At 54.5% G+C, this 21,858-nt stretch overlaps 2 protein-coding genes across 4 annotated transcripts; one reads left to right on the top strand and one right to left on the bottom strand.

Moving 5' to 3' along the window:
• Positions 1–6,203: 6,203 nt before the first annotated feature.
• Positions 6,204–13,445, bottom strand: OPRL1 (opioid related nociceptin receptor 1). Its single transcript, XM_053574911.1, has 5 exons — positions 13,253–13,445; positions 12,756–12,927; positions 11,938–12,215; positions 8,673–9,028; positions 6,204–8,553 (listed from the first exon to the last, which is right to left on the bottom strand). The coding sequence occupies exons 3-5, from the start codon at positions 12,180–12,182 to the stop codon at positions 8,030–8,032; spliced, it is 1,125 nt and encodes a 374-aa protein (XP_053430886.1). The 5' UTR covers positions 12,183–12,215; positions 12,756–12,927; positions 13,253–13,445; the 3' UTR covers positions 6,204–8,029.
• Positions 13,446–19,020: 5,575 nt separating this feature from the next.
• Positions 19,021–20,836, top strand: LKAAEAR1 (LKAAEAR motif containing 1). Of its 3 annotated transcripts, none has more exons than XM_053574946.1 (5): positions 19,039–19,052; positions 19,494–19,581; positions 19,817–20,231; positions 20,422–20,517; positions 20,601–20,836. In XM_053574946.1, the coding sequence occupies exons 3-5, from the start codon at positions 19,830–19,832 to the stop codon at positions 20,658–20,660; spliced, it is 558 nt and encodes a 185-aa protein (XP_053430921.1). In that variant the 5' UTR covers positions 19,039–19,052; positions 19,494–19,581; positions 19,817–19,829; the 3' UTR covers positions 20,661–20,836. The 3 variants fall into 3 exon arrangements, with proteins under 3 accessions (XP_053430920.1, XP_053430921.1, XP_053430919.1); XM_053574944.1 differs by having other exon boundaries at positions 20,395–20,517; XM_053574945.1 differs by lacking the exon at positions 19,494–19,581 and having other exon boundaries at positions 19,021–19,052; positions 20,395–20,517.
• Positions 20,837–21,858: the final 1,022 nt, after the last annotated feature.

Below are 21,858 nucleotides of genomic sequence, written 5' to 3'. Positions count from 1 at the left end.
GGTTTTTTCCCATGAAACAAAAACAAAATCATTCCATTCCCCAGTGGATTCAAATGAAAACTCGTAATAAAATCAGGCACAACTCAAAGAGGAGATACTGGAGAAGAAATAAGTGGGGTCTATAAGGAATTGCACATGAGATGGCACATACATATGCTGTATTACGGTCACGATCATCTTACCATATCAAGCTAAAAATGTCATCAGTTGGACAGTTGGCCACACTTCACTGGGAAAATGACTTTTCTCTTTGGTTATGTGCTCTTCACTAATAAGCTGGTGCAGTAATAAATATGTGAGACGTTGTGTTTGAAAAAAAAAAAGTTGGATTGTCTGTGGCCAACAAGTTCTATTTCCACATGAGGGCAAACAGACCTCCCCAGACCCCCAAACTCATCTAAGGAAACACACAGACCACCTTGCCCACAGACACCCCATGCAGACAGACACAGGCCCACACATGTGTACATGTTCACACATGCATGTGCATAGAGCCAAACGTGAGACCTGACATGACTCCCACATGGGCAGACAAGGGTGGCCAGATCTATAGGGACTCACAAGCAGAGGCACAAATACTCTCAGTGTCCATTTCCCATAGACCTGGGCACAACCAGAGGCCCCTACACAGTGTGCCCTCCTGATACACATGCATACACATGCATAGACAGGTACACATACCACAGTGGCCCACTGGGGAGTCTGCTTGGGCTAGAGAGCACCAAGGAAGCCCTGGAACAGCCAAGTTCAGGCGCCACATCAGTTCTACAGGGATGCCTCTGCCTCCTGGGCTACTACGTCAGCGGGTGGGACCTGCCTACGTAGGTCAGCAGGTGGGACCTGCGGGTGGGACCTGCCTCCCTCCATCACCACAAATAGCACTGCCACCAGGCTGGACCCTTCCAGGGAAGCTAGCTGGGGCTCAGGTAGCTGCCAGACAGGTCCTAAAAGGGCCCCCTGTTCCCCTGGCTAGCAGGACAGGCTGAGACCCTGGCTGGGGTCTGTCAGTAAGGACCACACCTCCCCTCCATCCCTGACACTGCCTGCTCTAGCCACTGTCTCTTGGCACCAAAGGCCACCAGCTTCTGGTCATAAGGCACTGGACAGGTCAGTGGAGAGAAGAGCAGGTTAGCAGGAAAGGTATGTATCACCAGTAGGAAGAGTGCCGGGAGGGCACGCACTCCAAGACACTAGGAGGAAGGCACTTGGGGTCAAGGGGGCAGAGATGCATCCAGGAGGCACATTTACTAAGAGACTGCCTTAGTTTTGCTTAGATTGCACTTTGGGGGCTGCCAGGGCAGGGGCAGTGGGCACATTCATGTCTCTTGTTCCCAAAAAGGTGTGATCAGCAGGAGGGGGCTTGAGGAAGAGCACTGATGCAACAAAAGTGCCCCCCAGGACGAGGCTGGGGGAGGCCCCGACATGTCCCTCCAGGCTCCCTCTGGCCCCAGGACCAGATTGGATGGTGTAAGCCTGTGAGTCCTTGACCTGGCAAAGTGGCCACAACCTCTGCCAGAGAACTTGGGGTGGCTGCTATTCTGACCACAGATCCCAAAGTTTCTGATTGTTTCTTTCCCAGACACCTGGCTCCAAGACACCCCCAGGTCACAGACTATCTGTGGCCTTAGCTCCCGATGTAGGCCAATGGGCACCCAAGCCGCTCAACAGCAGAGACAGGCACCAACGCCACCTGCCAAGCTGCTGCCGTACTCTCTGTGCTCCTGCTGGCGGTGTACTCTGACAGGCGGGGGCTGACCGGCAACATGACCATTGTCCCTGTGATCCTCAGGGTGCCCAAGATGAAGAAAGAGTAATATGTTCATTCTGAACCCAACTCTCACCAACAGGCTCTTCCCACTAGTACTACAGCCAACATCACAAGCACCGGCTGCAGTGCCAACCCCTTGCACGCTGGCACTGGCCACTGACCACTGCAACATCTTTTCCGGCATCAACTTCCTGGCCAAGATGAGCATGGACCACTACATGGCCTAGCTGGCCATGGCACAGTCACACCCCATACCCTGGTGAACCCACTGCGGGGCAAAGGTCACCAGCCCATGTGTCTGGCTTGGTGTCACGATCCTAGCCCTGCCCTTCTTCTCCTTCGTCGGCATCTGCAGCAATGAGCTGTAGGTCCCGAACTATGGGCTGAGCTGCCCAGAGCCCAAGCAGGCCTGGTTCAAGGCCAGCCACATCTACACACTGGCCCTGGGCTTTTCGGTGCCTGCATGGCACCATCTGCTCTACACTGACCTGCCATGCAGGCTGTAGTTGTGCATCTCAGAACAAGGCCTGGAGGAAGGTGACCATGCTGATCCTTGTGATGTGGTGCTGCCCGTGTGCCTCCCCTGCTGAACACCCTTCCACCTGTCCTCCAATAGGGCCCTGACCACAGACCTCCCCCAAATGTCATTCATCATCCACATGTCATATGTCATCAGCAGCTCAGCTATGCCAACGCGGGTCTCAATCCCTTCCTCTACAACTCCCTGGATGACAGCTTCTGTGAGAATTTTCACACCATTTTCTAATGCTGAGGGGCCTGCAGGGAATACCCTACCTGTTCACAACCCAATTTTTGTCTTCTCCATACAGAGAAACAAAGACTCCTGGAGACTGGTCACAAGACCCGCGAGACAGTCGTGTCTCTACTCCCCAGATAGCCCCGGGGTGGACTGCAGTAGGGTTTCAGGTCCTGGCATAAGGTCAGGCTTCCTGGATTCACCCACCCACAGGGAGACAGGCAGACAGGCCCCCAGGCAGTGGACAGAGGTCTGGGGGGAAGGAACCTGAACTGTGACCTTGTCCTTGGGCCAGCACTGTGTTCCACAGTCAGGACTCACTGGGCTCCTCCCAAGACGTGATTGAGAAGTGACAGAAGTATGGGCACATCAGGCAGCAACGCCAAGTGTTGTTGCAAACGCTAAGGGTGCGCACATCCAATGAGATCATGCACTTCACTCTCGTGGCCTAAAGCCAAAGCAGCATTTCCCCACAAGACCGATCCATCCTCCTGTGTGCCCACTCTATGGTCTGTGTCCATTTGTGCCCCTATGCAGTGGCCTATGGCCCCCTCAAATTCTGCTACAGGACACAGGGCCCTTGTGTCAGGATCTCTGGGCCACCAGAGTCTAGGCGCCATCTGTCACCTGGATAGGCTGCTATCTAGAATTCCTTCCTGCCAGGGGTGGCCTGGGCCTGGACTTAGCCAGCAGATGCTGTGGGCTCTGAAGTTCAGGCTGCTCAGGAACGTCAGCTACCAGGTGGGAGCAGTGAGAGCAGGTCCCAGAAGCCCAAGTGTGCCCTGACCAGTCCCCCACTCTTAGTGCCATGACTCTCTTCTGGCCCCATACGGGCACCCAGCCTTTCTGTACAGCATGAGTTGTCTGGGGTAGCTTTGGTCCTCGTGACACAGCACTCCAACCAGTCTCTCCAGGTGGCACACCAGACCCACCACTTACCACTCTCTGAGGTTCCCTGCCATGGGGTAACTACCTACCTCCCCCAGCCCATTCCGCTTTCTGGGGCTATGGGCCCTGCCCTCTCAATGTCACCTGTTACCTGCCCTGATGCCATTGTAAGAGCTACATAATGTTGCAGTATCATAAATTTCTCCAAAACCAAGCAGCTGAAAACAATACTTGTTAGGGTGGCGCCTGTGGCTCACGGAGTAGGGCGCTGGTCCCATATGCCGGAGGTGGTGGGTTCAAACCCAGCCCCGGCCAAAAAAAAAAAAAAACAATACTTGTTATTTCACAACTTTTCTGTGGGTCAGAATTTTGAAATGGCTTATTGGGTGGTTTTGGCTCAGGGTGTCTCTTCAGTTTTCAGTCAAGATGTTCACCAAGACTCCGGTCATCTGAAGGCTGGGCAAGACGTGGAGGAGCTGCTTCCAAGAGGGAGTCCCTGGCACAGTTTTGACAGATGGCCTTAGGCCCCCTCTGCAGGGCTATCTGGGTGTCCTCACAACATGGCAGCTGAGAGGTCCAGGAGAGAGCCAAAAGGACACTTCAAAGGCCTTTGGTGACCACATCTCAGAAGTCACATCAGCATCCCTTCTACCACATTCTGTGCACTGGAGCAAGTCACCAAGGCCAGCCCCCACTCAGGAGCTGTGCCCACTCTGAGTCACCACCCACATCCACAGCCCACAGAACAAGCAGTGCTAATCACACCTCACATCACAACCTAATTACCACATCTGCCTGCTGCTGTTCCTGGGCCCTACTAGCTCCTTGAGAGGCTCATTCAGGCTACGCTTCCTAGATGCCGTGGAGATCCAGACCAGGTATGAGGAGTGATGAGGCGCAAACACTGGGGCCCCCATGGGAGGCTTGGGGAGCAGAGCACCTGCCCAGCAAAGGCCCTCAGCCCTCAGGGTCAGTGCCCCCCACCATGACTTCCCCTGTTCCTCTGGCCCCAGCAGGACATCTCCACAGCAGGGAAGGTGCTGAGCAAGCTCCTCTGAGAAGCAGACCCTTCCACATTCACAGCCCGCCAAGGGGAGCCGAAAGCAGATCAGACACAGCCAGTGAACTGCAGGCCACCTCCAGCCAAGGAGAGAGAGGGTCCTCCCCCAGGAACCAGAAAGACCTCAAAGACTAGGGAGCCATGCCCAGCCAAGAAGGAGGAAAGAGGCAGGCTCTCACCAGGATCTGCTCCCTGCCAGGACTTCCTGACACTTGGGGGCATGGGACTCCACTGAGGGGCTCGTCCTGCCCTGCCCACAGGTCTGGGAGAGCCTGGTTCTGGCTTCCAGATCCCAAACTTCACCACCACCCATAGAGTCCCTTTGGCACCTTCAACTGGGCACATGCAGAACCACTACACCCTTGGTGGGCAGAGTCCAAAGCAACCAGCCAACTCAGACTTTCCTGAGGTGGGACAGGGCCCCAAGTCCTCAGGATGCCCCCAGTCTTCCCCCACAACCCTACAAGGTGGCTCTGTGGTCCCCTTGGCACACAAGAGAAAACTGAGGCTTAGAGAAACTTTGGACGACTTGACCAAGCCCAGCAGCAGAGGAGGGGTGCGGGTGGAAGGGAAGCAGGAGAGGAAGAGGGGGCAGGATGAGGGTGGGCCAAAGGCGCACAGACCTAGGGAAGCACTCTCCCCTCCAGTAGCCTCTTGCCCTGCCTGACTCAGCTACTGGCAGACGCTAGCTGTGGGTGTTGGCCCTGGATCCATATCACGTGGCAAGATGGTCAGCAATCCAGGACCCCCCACTTGAACCTCCTTGGCCAGGGACCACATGTCTCCTAAGCCCACGGGCACTGTACTGTCCCCGTGTGACTTATCCATCCCTCCCAAATTTGCTAAATTTTTGTTGTAATAGCAATGTGTCTTTTATAGACTGTTTGTGTCCCCCTAAAATTATACATTGAAATCCTCTAATGTGAAGGCATTAGGAGGTGGGGCCTTTGGGGTGATTAGACCATTAGACCCCTCTTGCATGGGATTAAGGACACTCATTAAGGGACACAGTGAGAAGACGGCTCTCTGCAAGCTGGGGGCAGCTGTCCCCAGGACCTGACCATACATGTATCCTGACCTCAGGCTTCCAGCCTCCAGAACAGTGAGAAATAAAAGTCTGCTGTTTATAAGCCTCCTGGTCTATGGTGTTTTGTTATGGCAGGTGGGATAAGACAGGGTCCATCCTTAAAACTTGTACATAACCAGACACTAGCCCATCTGCTTATGCCCTGCAGACAAGCACTTTGACCTGAGCACACCCAGTGATGCCCCCAAGCCCACCTGACAGGGTCATCTGCCTGTCAGGCCAACCTGGGTGGAGTTGGACCCAGGCAGGAGCCAGAAGGCAAAGCCCCATCATAGAGAGAGGTTGCTCAGCCTCCAGAGGGACCATTCTGTTCAGCTTTCACCAGGAGTCCCTATGGGCCTGCTGGAGAAAGGGGGAATGGTCAGGGGTGGGGCTTCTGCTGAGACTGAATGAAGACTCACTGACCTATAGGATTCTCTCTTCCCAGGGGGCAGGAGAGAGGCACAGTATTTGGTTGTTTATGGAGAAACAATGTGCTGAAGAAAATGTGGCAGCCAGCTCACCATGAACAGGACTCACCCCTCCTGATGTTGGTACCTCTTGGGTGACCCCCCCGCCCCCACTGCATCATCTAAGGACCAAGCCTGATCCGTGGAAAGCACAGAGCAGGTGGGAGGATCCCTCAGCCCCTCCTACACATGGGCAGATCACAGGTATATTACTGCAACAGGCCAGTCCCCTTGTGGCAGGACTCAGAACTCCTGCTGAAAGCGCCCAGTTCTATGAGCAAATGTTTGTTACAGCCTGCTTCATTACCACAGAGACAAGCTCAAGGTTGGCTACATGCATGGGAAATGACACTTGTCTCATGCGTAAATACATAAAGATGCATATTATATCAGCACAAATTCACAAATTTTTAGCCTTGGCAAGAAAACAGTGCCACCAGCCAGCTCCTGTCCTCAGAGCCTCCTGCCATAGGCTTTGGGAGAGAGCCCGACCTCTCCAGGCGTAGCCCCCATGAAAAAGGCTCCCCAAGGCAGGAGCCAGCCCAGGATCTGTGGCAGAGCCAAGAAGTGCTTCCTATTCCTTGCAGGTGCCTAAGGTCACCTGGCTAAGGTCTCAGTTAAAAAACAGAGTCTTCTCGGTACCTTCTCAAGCAGGTATTACAATAGCTCTTCTGCAGGAAGTCACCAACCTGCAACTTCTGTCTATAGACCAGGGAGGGTGAGTGCATGAGTGGCCACAGAGGGGGCATTCCCAAGATACAGAGACACTCCCATGTCCCCGTAGCTCTGCCACCTCCCTCCCCCATGCTGGCTCTGCACGTGAAACTGTCCTCCAACTTGGCAGCAAGCTCAGGCCTTTCCAGAGACCCTTGAAGCTTGCAAGGGAGCAGGCAGTCACTGGGGTGCAGCAGGACACAGTGCTGCCACTCTCCAAGGCCACCAGGGTCTCCTTTTGCACAGTCTTCCCCTAAACCCAGCTTAACCACTGGCCTCTGATTTCAAGCAAAGGAGAGGCCACGAGGGGGTCACGGGAGGACATGGGGATCCCCAGACAGAGTATGTTCCCTGCCTTGCCCTATACAGCAGCCAGGACTGGGAACACAGGGCCTCTGCTTTGGGAATGAGGGAGTGGGATCTTCCTTCAGGGCCGTTTCCTACATACAAGAGGCAGAGCTCACTGGACAATCCATCGCGTTTCTGGAGAGGAAGGCCAGAACCTCCTGCTGGTCTCCTGAAGGAGAAGTGGGCATCAGGCCCAGAGCCCAGTCACAGGCAGCAGCAGTGCTGAGGAGCAGGCGCATCCACACCCACAGTCTGTGGTGTGTCACAAGGACCCACTCAGGGCCTCCAGCCAGGGGAGGGCAGCAACCCAACACCCCTCTGCGGATAACCTGGCTACAAAGGTGGGGTCAGAACAGCCAGGTGCTCCAGGTGGTAGCTCTAACCTCAGAGCCAGGCCCACCCCAAAGAATAGCTGCCCACTGTGCTTCCCACGCAGCACCAGGCCCATCCAGGTGCCCTGAAGGGATGCCACCAGGCTGAGGGCAGTGGGAAGCCCACTGTATGACAGTGCCCAGAACATGCGGCACAGGGCTGCACGGCTGTAATCACACCTGTAGGACCATCAGAGGACATGGGGCTCCTCAGACTCAGCACGCACAAGGGCCAAGGAGTCTCTGGAAGCATGGGAGCAAGTGTGCAAGATCCAGTCAGACATGCCACCAGAACAGTGAATGCTTCCAGGCGAAAGCCTATGTCCCTCTAAGCCCTACAACGGGAGGGCAGCTTTAATCTGACTGGGGCCACAGAGGCAGCCTTCGTGCTCTGACCTGTCCCATGATATCACTAGGTTCTCCTCTGGGACGGAGCATCCCTGGGCTAAAGGAAAAGCTCATTCAAGGCTCTGGGTTCTCAGGGCTCACATTGTGTTAGCCTAGAGTGCGGTGACCTGGGTGAGCTCTGTGTTGGGCGTAGATGGGCTCTGCGGGCTGACAGGCACCATGGGCAGGTCCACGCCTAGTCATGCGGGCCGTGGAACAGTCTCAGAGGTCTTGCAGGCCAGGGCCACATCCTTGGCAATGCTGCGCACGCGGTCAGACATCTGCACATCCCGCCGCAGGGCAGACGCACAGCAGAACTTCCGGAAGCAGGCCTTGAAGTTCTCATCCAGGAAGGCATACAGGATAGGGTTGAGGCAGCTATTGACATAGCCCAGGGCTGTGCAGAAACGCAGAACAGCCACTGCAGCCTCACTGCCTGGCTGAACACCCAGGCCCTGCACTAACACAAAGACCTGGACAGGTGCCCAGCAGCACACAAACACAGCCACCACCACCAGTACCAGCCGGGTGATGCGACGTAGGTTCCTGTCCTTCTCACGAGAGCCTGAGAGCAGGCGCACACCACGGAGCCGGCAGATCATGAGGCTGTAGCAGACAGAGATGATGAGCACGGGGATGATGAAGGAGAAGAGGAAGATGCAGACAGCAAACACAGGGCCCCAGTAGTCCTGTGGGGTAGGGATCTCCACCAGGCACTCGATCTCTGCAGGAGAAGAAATGAGGTCAAAGTGGGCCCCAGGAGATGGGGAGGGCATGTGGGATCAGTGAAGACCCCTGGAAGCACAGGCAGCCTGGAGCAGGGAGTAGGGGCCACCCACCAACCTTCATCCTCGACCTGGGCCGAGCCCATGATGGCAACAGGAACACCAACCACAGAGGCCAGGGCCCAGATGGCCACATTGATAGCCTGGGCCTTGCTGGATGTCCGGACATCGAGGGCACGGATAGGGTGGCAGATGGCTACGTAGCGGTCTACACTCATGGCGGTCAGGGTAAAGGTGCTGGTGAACATGTTGTAGTAGTCAATGGCAATGACTGCCTTGCACAGAGCATTCCCAAATGGCCAGAAGCCCAGGAGGATGTCTGTTCCCTGGAAGGGCAGCGTTAGCAAGACAAGGGTATCTGCCAGGGCCAGGTTAAAGATGTAAATGTTGGTAGCTGTCTTCATCTTGGTGTGCCTGCAGAGGACAGGGAAAGGAAAGGCTTCATTTGGCCACCCTGGCTGGATCTGGCACGAAAGGACAAGGGATTCATCTTTTTAGCCACCAATGAGGATCACCATCTCTGATTCCCTCAACATCTGAGTCCCCCAGGGAGCTGGACCCAACCTAAGACCCACTGAGTCAGTCTCAGGGGATGGAGCCTGGAATCAAATGTTTTAACAAGCTCCTCAAGAGACTGACACACACAAAAGGGTTCCAAACCTTGAAGACTGGTCTGCTTTGGAATAGTTGGAGCATGTGGGGTACTAGAGCTCACAGTGGATTCTGTTGCAGGAGCAAAGAGTAGAATAATAAGAGAAAGAACCTGTCTTCCTCCATTCTGAGTCTCCCTAAAGACTCCTCATGGACTCAAATGCTGGCCCTACAGCTGACAGAGGTTTCTGAGGGCTCCAGAGTCCAGAGTCCATAAGAACACATCAAAGGCCTTCCCACACTGCTGTCCAACAATGGAGACAGAAAATGATTACAGGGACAGAAGGGATGCTAATGGGGACTAATTGTACCTGGAATAGGGCTGGGAAAATAATAGCTGATTAATAAATTTTTGTTAAATAAATTAATGTTTGTAGTACTAGAGAGGGAATTATGATGGTGGTAGTGGTAGTCATGATAGTGATGGTGTTAGCAGTGGTGGTGATGGTCGTGGGAGGTAATTATGGTGATGGTGGTAGTATGGTGGTGGTGGTGATGATGGTGGTGAGGATGATGGTGGTGGTGATGGTGGTAGGGGTGATGCTGATGGTGGTGGTATCATGATGGTGGTGGCGATGATGGTGGTAATGGTGATAATGGTGATGGTGGTGATAGTGGTGGTAATGGTGATGGTGGTGGTGATGGTGAGGTAGTGGTGGTGGTGGCAGCAGCACCAGAGATAACAGTATCCGTTTAGCTGCCCCAAGGAAATGTGAGATTTAGTTCTACCTCTTATAGCAATTATGAATAGGCATAAAAAGGCCTCAATTACAACCAAATAATAATAATCAAAATGATTACATCAGATATCTGTGCCAAGATCTTCACATGGATTTTATCTCCCTTAAGATTTATATAATGATATTTTGACCCCCACTCCATCAAGGAGAAAACTGAGGCTTAGAGGATCTAAGTTGCTTTTTTAAGGCCTTAGAGCCAGTAAGGGCTCAGAGCAGGTCAGGGCTCAGAACAAGGTGTTTATGACTTCTGGAACTACACCCCAGTCTACTGGCTCAGAGCACAATGTGTACTGCCTCTCAGGCCAATGTGGCTAGCAATTCCTGAGCATCATTTTCTCTGGGGACTCTGATGGGCAAGGTGACCTTCCTTGTCTGCTCTAGTCCAGAAAGTGGCTCTAAGAATGTTAATGCCCCACTGCAGAGGAAAGACACAGAAGAGAAACACTAACAACAGGAAGGGTGGTCAAGACACGTGGACTGCCCCTGGTTGCTGAATTTCTGATCCATGACACACCTTCTAGCCCTGAAAGGGCATGTGAATCATGAAACAGTCTCCCCAGGAGGTCAGCACTGGAATGGGGGGCAGCTGTTCTTCCCACCCCGTTGTCTAACCATGATCCACATAAACACACACATGAAGTTATATGGTCCACCTTCCACAATGTCCAGATGGGGAAAACAAGGCCCAGAGGGAAGCAAGGTTTGCTTAGGGACACACAGAGGATAGGGTTGGGGAGGCAGAGCTTGGATACTCCCACTTCCCTGTCTGCCTGCACCAACACCTTTCCCACCCTAACACCTCTGGTTGGGGCCTCTGAGGAACAACTTTGTTCCTGAACGCTTTGTTCATGATCACCTTTTTCTGGATCAAGGGGACCATCATGGATCAGTAACAAACTTTGTTCTGCCACTTTCCTGCTCAAGAACTTCCCACAACTCCCTACTGCCTGAAAAAAAGTTCCCCCAGCCTGGCATTCCAGACACCACCTGCTCTCCCCACCCGCTTCAGCTCTGTCATCTGCGTGGACAGGGTAACTCATTGCCTATGCCTAGAAACCCTCTCTTTCTGCTTGGGGAAACTCCATGGGAAAACTTCCTATTACCCATATATGCAGTCCTCCCACTGTCCCCCTCAATGTCCCCGCATGCTATCCTCCTATCCTGTCCCTCCACCCTGCACCCATTCTGTCCCCCCAATACTGTTCTTTCCCCACTATCCCCAACACTGTCCCCTCATGTTATCCTCTTCAATGTCTCCCCATACAGCCCCTGCCAACCTGTTCCCCCAATACTGTCCTCTCCACACTGTTCCCCTATGCTGTCCCCCCATACTGTCCCCCTCAGTTTCCCTACCATGTCCCCCAATCTATCCCCCTGACACTGTCCTCCCCATCAATGTCCCCCCATGCTGTCCCCAACTTCCCTACCCTCTTTGGGACACCCCTGGCTGTCCCAAACCCAACTTTTCAGCACCAGCAGCTGCCCTCTCTTTGGCTCTTGTGACTTATTCCCCTCTGAACACTAGCAGTTCACAGATTCAGCACAAAGGAGAGGAGGGGCTTCAGGACCATCCTGCACTTGCCCCCGTGCCTCCCTCTGTCCATTTGAGGAACTGGCTGACACAAGATGTCTCAGGGGGTCACTGGAAAGCTCACAAGGTCATTCCTGCAGACATCTCACCACAAAGCAGGCCTGAAGCTCAAACCACGGCTCAGGGAGGGAGCTTCTTTGCTTGGGACAGACCCAGGTGAGGCAGGGCAGGTCCTGTTCCCTTGCTCTCCCTTCTCCCCTTGTCATCCCCCTCCCTGGATTAACCCTGGACAGAATGAAAAATAATATAGTAGGGAAAACAGGACACCACCACCTGCTCAGACCCATCCTGAACAGTCTTCATCAGTTTTCCCAAACAGGGACCTTGGTGGCTCAGCCTACCTGAGGATGACATACATGACGAGGCAGTTCCCCAGCAGCCCCCCGACACATACGGCCAGGTAGAGCCCCACGATGGTGACCTTGAGCCCAAGGGGCAGGAAGGCACTGTGGCTGGTGTTGAGCAGAAGATGGGGCGGCAGATGGGGCGGCAGCAGGCTGTGGTTAGTGCTCAGGAGAGATACGTTGTCCTGCAGGTGGCTGCCATAGAGAACCTCCCAGAATGGGGCAGGAAAGAGGGACTCCATACCGCTGTCCTACAAAACCGCTGGGCACAGTACCTGGGACAAGTCACAGACATGTGACTGCAGCACCAGACACAAGCCCAGCTGAGGCCTCGGAACACAGCACATGTAGCCCAGCAAGCCCTAGGAACTGCATGGGCTCCACAGTCACTGAGGCACCTGGGCTTACATACATGCACATGCAGGGGCACACAGAGACATGAGGACACGAGTGGACACACACGGACTCACAAAATACAGACACACTACACCCACAAGAACATGCTCTCAGTTAGCTTGCAGACTCAAATATGGGCTGTGTTACAGTAGCAACACATGGGGACACATATCCACCCACAGGGACTCCCAGACACACGGCCACCCGTGTGCTCACAATCACAGGGACACATGTGTACCCACACACAAACCTGCCCTCATGCACGTGCAGGCACAAAACAGACTGAGACACACACAGAAATGCTAGGCACACAGGACACAGGGCAGTTCAGCACAGCTCCCTCCCCTGCCTCCCAGCCCTGACCATGCAGCTGCAGGCCATCAGCAGATCCTCTCCACCTCCAAGGCTCAGGCCCTTACCTCGCAACCTTGGGAGCTGGGACCATAGACAGCAGACAGGGACAGGGCAGAGTAGGGTGTGGCAGGAAGGATTTGTTGCTTGCCTCAGCACAGGACCTGGATGGGATCTGGATGGGGCAGCCGCGGCAGTGTGGCTCCTTCTCCTCTGCAGACAGACCAGGCAGCAGCCAAGCTGGGGGAGGGGAAAAGGCTGCAGCTGGGGGAGGGGCTCTGCTGGCTGGAGGAGGGAGCCACCAGGGAAGGTGTGTCACTTCACCCAGGGCCCACACTAGAGGAAGATAGACACGGGATCAGGGCACTCATAAGAGATAAACAGGGAGGCTCAGAGCCACTAACCCCAAACAGAAACACATGAACAGAGGTGCTCACAGGTTCACAGACACGAGAATGGAGATACAGGAACTCAGACACAGGAACAGACACACACAAAAAGACACACAGACTCAGACATGAAGACGGAGACTCGGACAGACACACACAATGACATGCTTACAGACCTGGACACACAGGCGTGGGACCACATCTCACATGGAGAAATGGCCTTGGCTCATTGGCCAGAACAGCACCAGCAGCCAGGCCCCCAGGCAGCTGAACAGACACACAGCAGCGCCCCCAGCCGGCAGCTCTCAGCAGACCAGAGCCTCGTAAACAAGCAGGCAGGACGCTGGGATCCAGGATGCAGCACAAGCTGTCTCACTATGTGCGCCTCATGCCTGCTGCACCAAGCCTGGCACAGGCATGAGCTCATTAATCCCCACCACACCTGGCTATTGCCACCAAAGCATTAGCCTCAGAGGGTCAGAACTGCCTGTCAAGGGGCAGAGACAGGGTTGAAACCCAGGTCTGGCTGGAGACACACCAAGAACATCTCTGCCACGGCTGGGTCCCAGAGCAATGTGAGAGCATCAGACAAGCCCCCAACACCCACAGAACAGCACCAGCACACTGCCAGAGTAGCCTCCTCAGCATGGGGGTCACCTGTATAGTTCACTGAGATGAAAGATCACAGGCCAAGGCCATGTGGGGGACCCCTGAGCTGAGTTACCAGCCCCAACCAGTCATGGGGTTGCTCTTCCTGCACATACTTTGAAGGAGAGCCAGACTTCTCCCCACACACAGCCCAGACCCTGCTCAGAGTACCTTCTCCAAGGATGGGGACCTGGTTGCTAGGCAACTGGCAGCAGCATTGCTAAGATACTCAGCGATCAAGAGAGGACAGCAAAGGCAGATGCCCCAGGACACAGCATCCCAACCTATCCCCCAAGAGTCACCTCTGCATCTTCACAGCAATCAGGACTTAGGGACATGTGTGAAGACACAAGCACAGCCACAGAGACACTCAAGGACAGATGGGGACATATGTTCCTGCAAACACCCACGCAGGCACATGGGTGAATACAGAGAGACACAGGCCCATACTCAGAATTGCACGTGCACTCACAGGGATGCACAAACATGGGCCACACTCACATGAGCCCACACCAAGGTGCACACAGGTACACCAGTAGACATGAGAGGGTGCGGACACCTTTGGGAACAGGCACACACAGACCAAGGCCTTGGGACACACACATGCACAAATACATTCCCCATGCAAAACCTCAAGTCCCAACTGTGCTGACTTCCAGTGCCCAGGAGAGATAAGAATCCAAGCAGGACTTCTACAGCTTCTAGCTGGGCTCACCAAGGCCTGAGCAGGAGACCTTAGACTCACCTGCCCCAATTGCCTATACCTGTCTGCCAATCCACCTCATTTCCTAATAGCCTTCAGCTATCTCCCAGGCCAGGCCCCACACTGGAAAGCGGGGGTCACCATAGGCACTGTGAGGATGAGCAGAGACTCCTAGGGGAAGGGGACAAAGGTACTTCAGCCCAGAGACCATGGTGGGGTGAGGAACAGGGATACCTCACCCATGCAACTGCAGACCCCTCCCCCTCCAAACTCCTACTGCAGCCAGAGAGGGGGAAGATGGGGGTTGGGATAAGGAGAAAGGGGAAAGGAGTGGGGAAGAACATGTGGAGAGATCAGGGAGGGATGAAGAGAGGAAGAGGAAGAAAGAGGTCAGCCAGCACAGGTCACACCTTGCTCCCCACTCCCCCAATTCTTTCAACCCTGATCTCTCTCCCCCAGGCAATAAGCACCTACCTGAAACATGCCAAGGCTGTCTCCAACTCCCCCTTGCCTCATTTTTCAGGGGTCAAGAGAGGCCTCAACGCATGTGGGAAATAAGCAGGGTACACAGCCAGGCCTCAGCACCCTCACTCCAGACCTTTCCCCCCTGCAGCCTGTGTGTTCTGTATTATCTGCCCTGACACATATGCAGAACCAAGAGCACACATGTGCCAGCATGACATCTGTGTTCTTCACATGTGGGCCTGCTCTTCCCTTCGTTCTGCCTGTTCTGCTTGTCCTGCCCAGATTCTACCCCCAACCCAGATCCTCCACCCACTGCCCAGATCTTCCACCCACTTCCCAGATCCTCCACCCCGCCCAGATCCTCCACTTCCCTCCTCAGATCCTCCACCCCCTGCCCAGATCCTCCACCCCTGCCTAGATCCTCTATCCCCTGCTCAGATCCTCCACCCCCTGCTAATATCCTGCACACACTGCTTACATCCTGCCCAGAAGTAAGCCACATCTCCTCCCTTCCTCAGATTTTCCATCCCCTTCTCAGCTCCTCCACACCCCTCTTCAGATCCTTCACCCCTTGCCCAGATCCTCCACTGCCTACCCAGATCCTCCACCCCTCTTCTCAAATCCTCCATCTTCTGCTCAGATCCTCCACCCCTGGTCAGATCCTCCACACCTTGCCCAGATCCTTCACCCCTGCTGAGAACCTGCCCTCCCCCAACACAGCCTGCCTCCAACTCAGAGCCTGTACACCCCCAGCCAGCTCCAATCCCACTTTCTTCAAGAACCCTGCCCTGCCCTACCCACCTTCCTCCAGCCCTGGGAGCTCTGCAGCCTCGGCCATGACTTAATGATGCTGTACCAGGCTAAGCCTATGAGCTCCAGTCTCAGCCAACATACCCTGAGAGTGTGTCCAATGGAGCCCAGCTGGAGGCAGATACCCAGCCCCTCACAGGTGCAATCTCCAATGGAAGGACAGGTTTGATCACCTGGCCAGTGGATGGCCAGGACAGGTTGCTGACCATACTCTCTGGGGTTAGCAGGGGCCAGCCCCAGACTCTGAAGGGTTCCCATACCACTGTGGGTCTGGTGGTATAGAAAAGATAGCCCAGATTTCTCTTGACCCCCCAGTGGAGAGTACAGTTCCTACCTCTACATGGTAAGAGGAGATGACTCCTCCAGAGGGCCAAACACAGAGCTGGGGTCTGACACAGAATATATGTGTTACTTGAAGGATACAGGGGATGAGTTATGTGAGAGAGCATGTGTCTCAAAGCAAGACAATCTCAAACTCATGTCATAGAACAGCAAAACAACATGCAAGGACATCAAGGACAGCCCAAGGCCTGAAGTTCACAGGAATGACACCAATGCCTGCTCCTCCTTCTGCATACCTCCCCAGCCCTGGGCTGGGCTCAGGGCAGCCCCACACAGATCAGCTGTCCCCTGGGGAATCCAATCACCAAGCCATCCTGGGCCATTTGTGGTGTTAAAAAAGTGAAAGAATTTGAGCCTCACCTATGGCTCAGTGAGTAGGGCACTGGCCCCATATACGGAGGGTGGTGGGTTCAAACCCAGCCCCGGCCAAACTGCAACAAAAAAATAGCCGGGCGTTGTGGCAGGTGCCTGTAGTCCCAGCTACTTGGGAGGCTGAGGCAAGAGAATCACCTAAGCCCAAGAACTGGAGGTTGCTGCGAGCTGTGATGCCAGGGCACTCTACTGAGGCTGACAAAGTGAGACTCTGTCTCAAAATAAAAAAAAAAAAAGTGAAAGATTATTAACAATTCTGAGCTTCATCAAAATAAATTACTTTGTTCTTGTGATTTTAACCAAATTCACAAACAATGACAAAAGAATTAAGCTGAAGCTTTTTAATATAATGTTAAATTTTATGGTCAGTTAATAAATATTTCATTTTGACATTGATTTGGCTTCAAATAATTTGATTTTGAAGTTTTATTTTCAGACTTTGGCACCAACAAACAAGCTCTTAGATATCAGCATTCCCATTACCCCTGGAAAAATATATTGAGTCCTGAGGACAGAAAGAGATGGGAGATACACTGGCCTAGAGGGCAAGTGTGTGGAAAAATAGTAGAGGTTAGGCCCTGGGAGTACCTTGCTGGGAATTAGAAGAGGGTTTTCCGGGCGGCGCCTGTGGCTCAGTCGGTAAGGCACGGGCCCCATATATTGAGGGTGGCAGGTTCAAACCCGGCCCCGGCCAAACTGCAACCAAAAAATAGCCGGGCGTTGTGGCGGGCGCCTGTAGTTCCAGCTACTCGGGAGGCTGAGGCAAGAGAATCGCTTAAGCCCAGGAGTTGGAGGTTGCTGTGAGCTGTGTGAGGCCACGGCACTCTACCGAGGGCCATAAAGTGAGACTCTGTCTCTACAAAAAAAATAAATAGGGCGGCGCCTGTGGCTCAAGGAGTAGGGCGCCGGTCCCATATGCCGGAGGTGGCGGGTTCAAACCTAGCCCCGGCCAAAAAAATAAATAAATAAATAAATAAAATAAAATCATTAAAAAAGAAGAAGAAGAAGAAGAGGGTTTTCCAATCTTACAAAAACATAAGATTATAAATTCTTTCTTGTAGAAGAACAAAACATTCCTCTACACCCTGTGTGACTTGCACACTACAACCAGGAGCTACTCATGCATCCCCCTTGTCTGGACCCTGGGAAGCTGAAAGGAGGGTGGAGGGTCTGGGTCCTTGTCTCAAAGGACTCCCTTGCCATGAAAGCATAGAAGCAGTCCCAAGATGTGCTTCATGTGTCCTGGAAGGTTGCTTGGAGAAGGTACCCTCTAGGTGAGCCTCTCTAAACTCTTACTGCTTCTTCCCAGAGCGCAGGAATCTTCAATAAGTCATGTTGGTGCTAAAGCTCAGACCACACCCTGAAGGCAAATGTAGGAGGGGAGGAGCAGCTCAGGAAGGGCTTTGGGGAGAACAGCTTGTGCAAAGGCTAAGGGGCTACAAAGATGAACAGCTTTCCCATCTAGCTCTGGAGATGGGATGCAAGCATTGGTCACAGGGTCATAGTTTACCCTCTCACTGAGAGGTCAGGGCAGCTTCCAAGAACTATGGAATCAGTCAACAGCCTCCTGCAGAAAGGCCAGAGCCTCAGCTGAGACCCCACCCCTATGCCACACTGACCCCACTCTCAGATGCTGAGGCTCCAAACTCCCAGAAGGGCACCATCCTTGGACCTCAGCAGGAACATCTCTGAATGTAGGGAGAGCTATCTATGTACATGCTATGGAAGTGACAGATTATGGATTTACACTAACTTTTGCCTTACTTAAACTGTGGAATGAGCACAAATTAATGAATTATAAAACACACTGGTTAATGCTTGAATAAATTATAGAATCAGGCTCCGGGCCTGTAGCTCAAGCGGCTAGAGTGCCAGCCATATACACCAAGCTGGCGGGTTCGAATCCAGCCTGGGCCCACCAAACAATGACTACAACTTAAAAATAGCCAGACGTTGTGGCAGATGCCTGTAGTCCCAGCTACTTGGGAGGCTGAGGCAAGAGAATCACTTAAGCCTAAGAGTTTGAGGTTGCTTTAAGCTGTGATACCACAGCACTCTACCCAGGGCAACAGCTTGAGACTCTGTCTCAAAAAATATATATATATATGTATAGAATCAATTAATGAACTGGGAAATGAATTAGTTACAAAATATTATGAAATTAGTGAATGTACAAATCAGAAATCTAGGACCTAGGACCCATGATCCACAGATTTAGAGTTTAGTAAAACTCAGGGGGGCACCTGGACCCCTGAGATCCTAAATGTGTCCTAGAAGAGATGAGGGGTCCTGAGTTGAGCCCCAGTTACCCCTTTCAGCTAACGCCAGAGGGAAAAATGACCTCAGCCCCAAAGGTCTCAGAGCTGAGCACACACTAGCTCCAAAGACCTCTGGGGCCAGAACTGCAAGTCTGGAAATGACGCTACAGGGGCTGGAAGTGGTTCTTTCTGTGCCAGCATCCCCCACACAATCGCCCCACCTCCCACCCACTCCCCCACTCCGAAGGGCCGCCCAGCTCCTCCCCGACTCCAGACCGAGGGAGGGGCGGGACTCCTGGTTGCCGGGCAACAGCGTCAACACGCCCCTGAGAGTCCTGGCTCAGGTGGTGGATCGGCCTGAGAAGGCAAAAGTACGAGGTGTGTGGACCCAGATGGGGGACAGGCTGTAGGCTGGGGCCCGGGAGCCAGCTGGGCTGGGGATTGTACCGGGACCCTCGGGCTCGTTTCCTTCTCTCGCCTCTCCTCTACGGCCCCCTCCAGAGGATGGGGGCTCCCTTGCATTGAGCCAGCTGTCCCCCCTGGGCTTTGAGCCTCACCAAACATTTGCTCAAAGATAGCTACAAAGACCACACACAGACACATGCGCACTCAGAGATGTGCTCATACCTAGTTATATCCACACACGTCTCCCCAAAAGCCTGGGTCTTCTGCTGAAGACAAAATGAAGGCCCATGCCCTCCACTCCACTCCCTAACACTAAGGCTGAGGGTCCCCCAGCCAGTGCAGGGGCAGGATAGATCAGACCAGTCCCCAGGGTTTCAGTGGACAGGGAAGACTGGCTGACCCGTGATCCCCTAGGTGTCTCCTATGTGGTCTCCACCCCCGAGTAAGGCCTGAGACCTACTCCAGAGGTCTCCGCATTTTCTCTCTTCAAACAGAACAGCCGGTAGGTTTGGAAAGGTACTTTCTAAAACTAGCTGGCTGTAGTATCGAAGCTGAGCTACTGGGGATGTGTGCTAATTGGAGGAATCCGCTTGGGAGGAAGAGCAGAGGCCAGAGGTGCGGGACCTAAGGCCGACTTAGCAAAATCCAGCGGGGCCAGACCTGGAGTGCACGGTGGAGTCGGGCCGGGCGGGGGCCCAGTGCCGGCTCAAGCGAGAATGGGACGCCCTCTCCCCTAGGCAGGGCAGGAGGATGCAGCGGCCGGCGAAAGAGACCGGGCTCAAAGGCCCGCGGGAGCGGACTGGGAAGAGTGCGCCAGGAGCAAGGCCCAAGGAGGAGCGTGCCAAGGGGGCTCCTGCGACAGAGCCCCCTAAGCCGGGATGGGCCCTGACACTGGAGGGACTGGCGGCCATGCTCCCCGCGCAGCGCCACCGCCATCTACTCTTCGGGGACCTGCTGGAGGACGTGGGCGCAACCGCCTCGATCTTCCCGCGCGATTCGGTGGAGCTAGGGTACCGCATGCCCGACTCGCGCGCGTGCACCCAGTCACTCGAGCTGCCGGCAGAGCGCCAGAACCGGCTCCTCGGCGTCCTCAAGGCAGCCGAGGCCCGCGGGAGAGTCCGCGCCCTGAGGCTGCGCTACACACGCATGCGGGTGAGGCCAGGGGGCCCAGGGCCAAGGGACTGACCGGGAGGCAAGACCAGCAGGTCGCCAGCGGGAGGAGGAGGTGGCAAATGGAGAGGACAGAGTGGGGCACCCCTGGGGAGGGGGGCGGGGCAATGTGCAGCGCCTGCTCTGCGACCTCCGGCACCTGCAGGCGGAAGAGATCTCGCTCCTCATCCAGCGGCAGAAGTCCGCGCGCGCCGCCATCCGGCTCGAGCTATTTCTGCCGCCGCAGCTAAAGCCCACGCGGATCCCGGATCCCCTAGACCGCCAAGAGGTACCAGCAAACCCGGGAAAGGGCAAAGAGGGGCCACCGCCTGCCTCCCCACACACTCGGCAGTCTCTCTCTTTCTCTCTCAGCGGAGGCGCGTGGAGACCATTCTGGAGGAGAGCGCCGACGGCCGCATCTTCCCGCGCTAGTGTGCGTCTCCCACCACCCTCCCATATAAAGTTCTGGTTCTCCCAGGGCTTCTTGGTCTTTCTGGTTCCTCTCCCCAGGACCCCCCGGAGAGCAAGGGCGGAATGTGGACGCCGCCTCTCCCACATCATCAGGGGACAGGGAGTAGGACTCTCCCCAGTAGTGGGCACCACAGTAACAGGGGACAGGGGCGCTAATCCTCTAATCCAGGCCTGCCCCCATCAGACAGCCTGGTGCCCTGGGGGTCCACGGGAGGACCCCAGTCCAGGGAGGTCTGGAGGAAGAGCCTGCTCCAGCAACACTCACACCCCAGGAGTAAGGGCAGCCTCAGGCTACAGAGGGCCCCAGTGAGGTCATTTCATCAGGGGTGAGGCCATTATGGGCAGCAGAGGGACTGCACAAGCTAAAGCCATCAGTATTCAGAGGACCAGGAAACGGGAAGGGAGCCCCTCTCTGGGAGCCTTGCTGCCCAAGACAGAAAACCCAGTCTCTGGTCTTCCTTTCCATTCTGAATAGCCTCTGGTGTCCCACACACAGAATGTGGAAAGGAAATCACCCCTGTCCCATTCTGACAAACACACGACTTAGAAACCCCTAGACTCTGAAAAGCCCCCAGGTTTCTGGGCAGATCTTATTTGTCTCCCCTGAATGAACTCTTTGCAGAACCTAGGACTTGCCTGTAATTCACCTGGGAGGCCGAAGTGGGTGGATTGCCGAAGTTCACAGGTTCAAGACCAGCCTGAGCCAGAGCAAGACCCCCGCCCCCGTCTCCAAAATATAGCTGAGCATTGTGTCAGGTGCCTGTAGTCACAACTACTTGGGAGGCTAAGGCAACAGGATCACTTGAACCCAAGAATTTGAGGTTGCTGTGAGCTAAGACACCACGGCACTCTTACCAAGGGTGACCAAGTGAGCTCTATCTAAAAAAAAAGAACCTAGGACTTATCTTGGCCATCTCTTGTTTTTCCTCCCAGCCCTTGCCCAGTGGGCTGCCTAGAAGAGGGAGCTAGTTACAGGGACTCAGATAAACCTGTCCCCCTGCCAGGGGGCTCCTGCTGTCTACCTGGTACACAGAACATGTCTGGAAGGAGGGGCAGAAATCAGGGCTGGGATCCAGAAGGATGTTCCTCAGTGGCAGTTACTGTCACTGCCTGACCCCAGTCACAGGATGGGAACCTGTGCCCTCTGTCCCCACGGCCA

The sequence above is a fragment of the Nycticebus coucang genome, chromosome 21 (assembly GCF_027406575.1).
Source record: "Nycticebus coucang isolate mNycCou1 chromosome 21, mNycCou1.pri, whole genome shotgun sequence".
Lineage (NCBI taxonomy): Eukaryota > Metazoa > Chordata > Mammalia > Primates > Lorisidae > Nycticebus > Nycticebus coucang.
The sequence above is the reverse complement of the archived record's forward strand: the minus strand, read 5'-3'. Positions and strand labels throughout refer to the sequence as shown.